At 42.6% G+C, this 9,270-nt stretch overlaps 1 protein-coding gene across 1 annotated transcript; it reads left to right on the top strand.

Annotated features, from left to right (window-relative positions):
• The first annotated feature begins 5,218 nt into the window (after window positions 1–5,218).
• On the top strand, window positions 5,219–7,810 carry LOC139673667 (disintegrin and metalloproteinase domain-containing protein 20-like). The gene has a single exon (XM_071559446.1). The coding sequence runs from the start codon at window positions 5,232–5,234 to the stop codon at window positions 7,464–7,466; it is 2,235 nt and encodes a 744-aa protein (XP_071415547.1). The 5' UTR covers window positions 5,219–5,231; the 3' UTR covers window positions 7,467–7,810.
• Window positions 7,811–9,270: the final 1,460 nt, after the last annotated feature.

Raw genomic sequence — 9,270 nt, 5'->3', positions numbered from 1 at the left:
CTCTTTTTCTATTTCCGTAACTTAGATACCCAGTCAGAGCTGTTTATTACTGAATAATAGAAAGCCCTATCAGAACTATTTATTATTGAATGATAGACCTATGTAATTTTTGTCCTGTAATCCAAAGCTGTAATGTTGAAGATGTAGATAAGCCAATAGCTGTTCTCTGTTGAAGTAGATACAGATCTGAAATTCATAAATTGGTGTACCTAAGTGTGTATTAGGTTTATTTCATACATGGGTCAGGTTTGAACAGGTATTTCTTCAAGTGTTGATAGGAGTAGATAATAAATTAGTGTAAACTGTTAGATCGAGGGAAAATATAAAGCTTAAAAAAAACCTGGGATGCTTAAAAAAAGACAGCTATTAATTCAGAACTGAATAATTACAAGGTGATGTGAATATTGTTAGAACAAAAGGGTGTTGATTCCTTTTATTAAAGAAATTCCTCTGAAAGCAAGTAGCTGAAGAAGCACCCAAGCCATTGTCTTATCCACCCCCGTGATGGAAAGGGGGTGATTTCCAGAAATGAGACATGAATGGTGAGGAACCTCAGGAGCCCTTGCTGTTGATGTTCAGAATAAAGTCCTTGGAAATGTCCATTTAAGGAGCTGAGAAACCTGTATGTAATTTGGAAAAACTTAAGAAAGAATGTACTGTAACGAAGATCTAGGGTATTGGGCTTTGGTTGTGTGGGTGGTTTTGGTTGTTTTGGGTTTGGGTGGTTTTTTTGGTTTGGTTTAAATGGAGAAAAATCATCTATTCGTACACCAAAGAAATACTTAATGCTACTAGCAGAGGAAAGGTATCTTGCTTATTGATGAAGATACATACACCTGTGGTAAGAAATGGATGCTATAGCATAGTATGAGCAAAGTATTCTACCAGTCACTGGACTTCACCTGAACTAAAATATATTGTACAGCTCAGTGGCTGAAAGAGAATTCCTCTAAAGTTGAGGGATTTGAAGAAGGCCAGTAAAATGAGGAGGAGAAAGTTTCTTCTGTGATGGCACTGGGAGGACCAAGACTTTAATGTCTTAGGAAAGAAAAGACAATATTGAGTCTGTAAAACTGAGCAGTGAAGCAAGTAGGAAAGTAAGGAATAGAGAGACAATGAAGCTGAATTGGAGTTACATTTAGACTGAATCATTATATTCCATGCTCAGAATTCAAGCCAATTCAGAGATAAGGTTGGAAACCTGAAGGGAGGCAGACTGTTCTCACATCTACATCTCTTAGCAGCCTTTTTGCTTTCTGCAGAACTGTCTGGTACAGGCTGGTGTTAAAGGGTGTTAAAAAGGATGGACTTCTAATCTTATCGCTTCTGAGTTAAAGGACCAGCATCTAAACTGTAGAGAAGACAGAAAATGGCTTCCATTCAGGAAACAATGCCTTTGAAGGTGTTAAGCCTCTTCCAGGGAAATGATCTTTTCCCAACAGAATTAGATTAGAAAGCAGTAAGGGATGTTACCAGTGAGTGTGTCAATTTCTTAGTAGCTGTCCATGCTGAACGTTTGCCTTAGAAGGGACTGAAATATCTTCTGATCCTGTTAATTGCTGACCAGATATTCTAAAATAATTTTATCACTTAAGTGAGCTATATTTACTTACTGAAGTGACATTATATCACATATTACTGTTAAACTCCAAGTAATTTACTGTCAAAAAGATGTTAAACAGCTATCTTGTAGTCAGTATTTTTTTTCAGTGCATGAAAATCTAAGCCTTTTCTCTCTGGTGTTTATATGCATTCTCTGGTATTTATACACTTCTGGTTTAGAGCCTGACTGCCAAAGTCCAAAGTCCTTCTAAAGGACCTTCAATATTTGTAAAGCTTATGGATGAAGGGGAAATAAGCAGTTCTGAAACTTTCCCATGTGTCACTTTCTTTTGCATGAAGAAGAGATTTGGTTGTACAAGAGAATTGTATCTATTTTTTGCTCTTAGATAATAACCATGCAGACTTCAAAAGGGCTTTTTGTGGCCTAAGTCACGGGGTAGCAGGAGCTAAAAATTACCTTGAACTCTAATAGAAACAATTCTTCTTAGAGTCTGAAAGTACATATAAGTGCATGTATGCCCATGAAGTTCTGCATGTATTGTATGTATGTGTGTATATATACACATACATGTAAAAATTCAGCCAGACTGTAGAAAGAGGGGCTGTCTAGCTACCTCAATTTACTTTGTAAAGCTAATGGTGTCTCAGGTGCAGCAGAAAATACTGTCTTTTTAAACTTTTCACTAAGTAAGGTCTGACCAGGCTCTGTGTTGCTCTTGCCCATTCTTTGCTACTCTGCCCCTACTTCATATTTTGGTAACCTTTTCCCAGCAAAGAAAGTTAGCTGCCATCTGGACAGTCAGTACGTGTTGTTTGCCAAAGCAAGCTGTGCTTGCAGACAGGTTAGAAGGGTATAGGCAAAAGGAGTGACAAGGCAAAGGGGGTAGATGAGCTTTATTTTGAGACATAGAGGTTTCCTCTGAGAAAAATGGTGAAGATACGTTATGCAAATACATTGTGGTTTCACTGAACCAACAGATGGTTTCTGAACAAAAGCTGATGTGATACACTTTTTCAGGGTCGTTTTAAATATTTTTTTCAATAGCAAAGAAAATGATAACTAGGAATTCAAGATTCAAGACAGAGGAAGGTGAATTATTGGTCCTGTAATCATGCACGGACCAAACAAATGGTCACTTACATGACAAGTGTCCTTCTGTAACCTAATGTGGATCATAGATGAATGGGTAGTGGGGAGTAATTTTCCCAGTGAGATGAGTTATGATGTATTATTGATTTCCCAGCAATCAGAAGGGTTAATTTCTTTCTGGCAGGACAGGGGATTTCAACCTGTGGTCCACAGGGCTGCTGAGGTTTTGTTCCTAAAGACATCTTGTTGATAGGATTCAATTTCCTGGGTACTTGGACCTTCACTGGAAATTTAAGGGGCTACAAAATTGAAAAAAAATTTAAAATTGCTCATGAAAATCCGATGACACCTGCCAAACAAATGTTTCTGCAGTTGAACTAGCAAAGATTGTGGTGATATTTTTTTCCCTGCTCTACTCTAAGGTCTGTAATTTTTAGCTTCCAACCTCTTGATTGTCATACAATGGGAATCTTTCCCTCTCTGCCCTTTGATGTTTGTGTGGTCAGAATACAGAAGTGCAAGGTTCTGCTAACTTGAACGTAACAGTGTGATCCCTTTTTATGTAACCTCAATGCTGAATGACTTGCTTAGGTACTAAATGCAGTCTCACAACTTACATTCACACTAGCCCACGAGGATAATCTGCTGTGAGCTCAACAATGGAACCAGTGTATTTTTTAGTCCTAACTATATAGCTGTGTTTATATTAAAAGAGAAAGAAAGTATTAGGCAACTTCAGATCAGGGGGTTGTACAGGTGGCAAGAGATGGCTCTAGCAAATTGGCAGAGGGATTTAATAGGGCCTTTTGTATAACTTAAGGAGTGATCACACAGCAGAAGTGCGTATTTAAAAATAGCACTACAGACGGCACGCAGATTATGTAACAGGATTTTTCTATTATTGTGGTCTGAGTTATATCTGTTTCAAAAGATATAATCTGATCTAGTTCACAGTGCTGGAATGCAAAATAAATAATTGAAAAATAGTGGACAATTATTTAGCAACTAGCTGCACATAAAAGACTTCACAAACACCCCCAGTTTCTATAATTTTAAAACTAAGAAAATAAATCTAAGGCTAACACAGGTCATGAGTTTGGATGTATATCTTGAAAGATTCTTCTAGATGGATCCTAATAGAAGCAGGCATCTTGTTTTCTTTAATTTGAGGTCCTGTATTACAAGGTGTGTGCTGCTATGCTGCCAAGGAGTGAGCAAGGTGCCAATTCACAGAACCTGAGGTTCCTTTGATCAGCTGTTGGTAACCTCCACAGCTGTTGGTTAGGCCTGCCATGTGTCCAGGTTAGTGGACCAGCCCTCCGGGGACCCTGGAGCATGAGGCAGCAGGAGGAGGCTCTGAGCATTCTGCCAGCTGCTTATTTCACTGCTCAGCCTTCTGAGGGGCAGTGCCTGTCTTTGGTAGTTTGAGATTTAAATGTTGTTGCCTCAACCAGAGTGATGGCCAGCATGCAGAAACTGGTGCCAAAAAGCAGGATTGCTGAGATAGATAGGGGGTAGTGGGAGGGTGCACCTCCTGCAGCTGAGAAAGGTAAGGGCCATAGCAGGTTGGACTTTATCCCAGCTGTGCTTTCAGTGCTGAAATGAAAGTTGTGAATAATTCCCAAAAGATAACAGCTGTGGCTATGCTGAATCCCAGCACTATATGCCAAAAACCCCAGTGTGCATAAATCTGTTGCACAGGACATCCTGTCTTACCACAATCCAGATCACTGTCTTCTAGCTGTGCCTTGATGGAGCTGTATCCCAAAACGGGGATGGCAGCCAAGTGGTAGATGTAACTGTAAGCATTCTCTTTCCAGTGCTGTGCAAGCACAAGCCTTCAGAAATGATGCAGGAAACAGCTGCTGCATCAGCTATGTCTGTAATTAAAGCATATTGTTATAGGTATCTATCACCTACAAAACCTGTGGTGCAGATAGGCTTGAGGTTATATACTTGGTGCTATTAGTTTGCCTCTATATTATTGAATGTAGTGGAAGTGAATTACCCCGTGTTCTGTCTTTTTTTTGGAGGGGTGTGTATAGCTGTAGTAGCTACAGTAAGAAAGGTTAACACAGAGTATTTCTGTACTTTTTCATTTCAGACTCTCAGCTTTTCCAGGTATTCTTTTGAGCTGAAATAACCAGTTTCTGATACAAGTTATTCTTTAGCAGAAACAGTGAAAAAAGCAAAAGCCAGCCTTCGAGATTTTAAAACAGATTTTCCCACCTGTGGTCTATCCAAACAATCCCTTTGCTCAACTCAAACACCTGTGACAAGGAGTGCGAAGCTGAGCCGGGGGCCTGCCTCGCTCTGTCTTCTTAGAAGGAGGAGCACCAATTAATTTGAGATGAAGCTTATAAAAAGCTGGGAACGTGCTTGTGGAAGGATAATTCACGGGTTCCTCCCGACAAGAGCCTGTGTCGGTGCTCAGAGGGCAGGGTGGCCGTGCCCGGGGGTGCCGTGCCGGTGCCGTTCCACGGGGCCGCACGGCGTCAGTTGCAGCTCGGGCGGTTCCCCGCGCCGTGCCGGGTTCCATGCCCGCTCGGGCGGGCGCGGCCGGTGCCGGGCGGCAGCGATGAGGACGCTGCCGGGGCTGCTGCTGCTGCTGGGTCTGGGGCTGTCGGGGTGCCCTGCGGCACAGGGGGCCCGGCCCGCAGAGCCCCGCGCCTCGTGGGTGACGGTACCGCGGCAGCTGAGCCCCCGGGCCGGCACCGACCCCCCGGCTCTGACCTACTGGCTGAAGGTGGCGGGGCGGCCGCGGGTGCTGCGCCTGCAGTCCCGGCGGGGCCTGGTGTCCCGGCCCTTCACCTTGGTCACCTACGGCAAGGACGGGACCCGCCGGGAGCAGCACCCCTTCGTGCGGGACAACTGCTTCTACCAGGGCGAGGTGCTGGGGAGCCCCGGCTCCCTGGTGGCCCTCAGCGCCTGCGACAGGGGCCTCCACGGCGTGCTCTGGGTGGAGCACGACACCTTCCAGATAGAGCCCATCCCCAACGATCCGGCCTTTCGGCACATCCTCCACCACATGCAGGAGGCCAACAGCCCCGTGGGCCCCACCTGCGGACTGACCCCTGAGGTGCTGCAGCACCAAAAGGCTGTGCTGCCCTGGTTCAAGGCTCCCAGGGCAGAGGAGGAGAACGAGGAACTGGTGGAGGGCTGGTGGACACACATCAGGTATCTGAAGATAGTAGTGGTTGTGGACAACGTGAGGTTTGTGAGGTCGGACAGGAACGAATCTGAAGTCTTGAGGCAAGTCATGGAAGTCATCAACATCGGGGACATTCTGTACAAACAGCTTTCTGTCCGGCTGTTTCTTATGGGATTGGAGATTTGGACCAAAAGGAACCTTATAAATATTACTCGTTCTATCGGCAAGACACTTAGTGACTTTAACAAGTGGCGAAAGGCAAACCTGTTGCAACGGATAAGCCATGATGTTGCTCACTTATTTGCATTTCAGAGCTTTGGAAGCATACTGGGATTGGCATATTTAGGGACAGCATGCGATAAACACTGGTCAGCAGCTGTCGATTCCTTCACTGAGAGAAAGTTGTCAACATTTTTTATCACATTTGTCCATGAGCTAGGCCATAATCTTGGGATGAGCCATGATAAACCAGACTGTAAATGCAAACGAAAGCATTGCATTATGTACGAAAGCAATACTGACACTGATTCGTTCAGTGACTGCAGTTACAAAAACTTCTTTGACCTGATGGGAAGGGGCGCTGACTGCCTTCGTCAACCACCAGCACTTGGCACTTTCTACACCTCAAAGCATGAATACTGTGGGAATAAGATCGTAGAAAGTGGAGAGCAATGTGACTGTGGTTCAGAGTCAATCTGCAGAAGCGATCCTTGTTGCCACCCAAACTGTACACTTACTACAGGTTCAGCCTGTGCATCTGGAAAATGTTGCAAGAACTGTAAGATCCTTCCAGCAGGAACACTCTGCAGAGAAAGTACTGGGAGCTGTGACCTGCCAGAGTATTGCAATGGGATTTCCCCTCAGTGCCCACTGGATGTGTACCTACAAGATGGAACCTCTTGCCTTGATGGTGCTTACTGCTATCAAGGAAAATGTTCTTCCCACAATAAACAGTGTCAGGATCTCTTTGGCAAACAAGCCAGGGCTGCTCCTTTAGATTGCTTCAAAGCAGTGAATACTCAAGGTGATCGATTTGGGAATTGTGGTATTCTTAACAGTATCCATTTTACAAAGTGCAGTACTGAGAATATCTTATGTGGTAGGATTCAATGTGAAAACATAGTCAAATTACCTCCCTTGCAGAACCATGTAACACTAATCCAAACTCCTGTTGGAGATGAAACTTGTTGGGGTCTTGACTATCACATAGGGATGCCGGGAGCTGATGTGGGAGCTGTGGAAGATGGCACACCCTGTGGCGGTGATATGCTTTGTATCAACAGGACATGTATGAATGTATCAGTGCTGAACTATGACTGTAACATGACAAAGTGTCATGACAGAGGAGTGTGTAACAATCGTAAGAACTGTCACTGCGAGTATGGCTGGGCTCCTCCATATTGTGATTTGGAAGGGTTTGGAGGTAGCATTGACAGTGGACCCCCTCCAGCCAGGAAGACTTCTCAGAGAGCACACGTAAGACTAAGACTACTTATCTTCTTTTGTCTCTGTGTCCTTGGAGTACACCTTACCAAGCATTATAGACAGGAAATAGCGGGATGGCTTAGCAGGATAAAGGCTCAATTCCACAGAATATTGCAGTTCTTTCAAAGACTGAAAACCACAGAAGTTCCTAAATCCACCGAAGACCAACAACAGTAGCTTTGGATGCTCCTGCAGAAAGCTCCCCTTTAGCAGACCCATCTGGTAACTCACCAAAATAGTTCAACATGTTCTGAATAGCTCTAATCTCATGTGATACCATTAAATGCAGAGTAAACATTACCTTTGTTTATTTTATTTTAAGTTAGTAAATGTAGGCAGTAAGGTATGCTATTCTTTGTACCCCAAGCTCTTAAACTGACATCATCAGGTAAACTGTTGGTACAGTGTTTATGCTTCATATCAACAGTTTAAAAATGCAAACTTCTTAAAACAGGTGTAGATAAATTATTTGCTTTGATTTACTCCATCTAATGTTTTCTTTGATCCGGGGAGAGAGATTTGTGAATGTCTTGCTTCTATCATTCATTAAAAAACAAAGTGAAAAAATTGCTTTCACAGTCTCCACTGGGTTCCTTCCAGCACAAACCATTCTGTGATTCTGTGATTTAATTCACATCTGTGACACGGAAACAGGCAAGAAACAGGGATTGCAGTGAGATGCAGATGTCTGTTTCATAAGTGTTTCCAACTGTTTACAGGGAGCAGCCCTTCAGGAGGGAGGTAGATCAGAGGGAGCATGGTCTTCATTTTGTGAGACAGTAGAGAAAGTATTATCCAGATCACACCAGTAAGCATTAAGTTTTTGAACCACCATCAACAGTGTCGTGACACCAAATCTGACATTGCATGAGAACAAATTGGCTTTATTTTCTGGAAATGTTCCAGTGCCTTGACTGATGGCTTCTTCTGAGTTGTGCTCTGTATTTTATTGTCACTAAGAGGATCTGTCTGTGGGGTTGCACAAGTTAACTGAATTTTTGAAGTATTTGGAACTATCTGCAAGTCTCCCCCATGCAGAATTCCTGCAATATTTGATAGATATTTTATCTGACTTTCTCAGAGAATTTCTCTTGGTCTACTATGTGATTGTTTTTTAAGCTATAACTGAATGTGTCCTTGCAGCTCTATGGAGTGCCACACGGAATCACTGTATTTTTCACTTTTTTAATTTCTGAAAAAATATGAGGGACATGGAAATGCCATTCAGTACATTTTATTTTTATTATTTTTATTATATCAGTGACTAGATTTTTCTATCAGATCAGCGTGAATAGGATTCTGTAGTCCAGATTACAGTGAAAGCTTTTTCCTAAAGGTCTAGTGTTTCTGGAGTAAGGGCTACAATGCACTTGTCTGCTAACAAAACAATTATTTATATTTAGAAAGCAAAGATGATGTTTTTAGGAAACATTCTATAAAAACAGGATAAGTACCCCAACACTTGCAACACTTGGGAAGAAATGTTGGTGACTCTACAAAAGATGATGGTCAACTCTTGCTGCTTCCCAAGTAGGACATTTGCATTTTCAGAATACACATTTTCCTGTAATACTTTTTCTTTCCTTGATTGTGTTCTGTATCCAAAAAAGGATGGTTACATTATGATTGGATGTGAAATACAAAGGATGTGATTCATAGTTTTTCATGGTCTTTCGTCTAGAGCAAATGGATCCTTAAATAGTTATCTGTATTTATCTGGGGAGATGAGGTAACACATTGTTACCTGGTCAGCAGGCTCTGCTTATTGTACTGATAAAATGTGGATGGTTTTGATTAGATAAAGAAAATTGAATTCTGCATGTATGTCAAAAGACAAGACAACTGCCTCTTGACTAAGACCCCAAATTTATTCCTTGTAACAGAGACCTTTTTCTGGGGGAACATGGGGGAGGTGTCCTCTGAGAAATAACCATCATGATGCAGGTGTTGCAAACGAGGGATACTTGACAAACAAAGGGGG

This window comes from Pithys albifrons, chromosome 6, assembly GCF_047495875.1.
Source record: "Pithys albifrons albifrons isolate INPA30051 chromosome 6, PitAlb_v1, whole genome shotgun sequence".
NCBI classification, from domain to species: domain Eukaryota; kingdom Metazoa; phylum Chordata; class Aves; order Passeriformes; family Thamnophilidae; genus Pithys; species Pithys albifrons.
The sequence above is the reverse complement of the archived record's forward strand: the minus strand, read 5'-3'. Positions and strand labels throughout refer to the sequence as shown.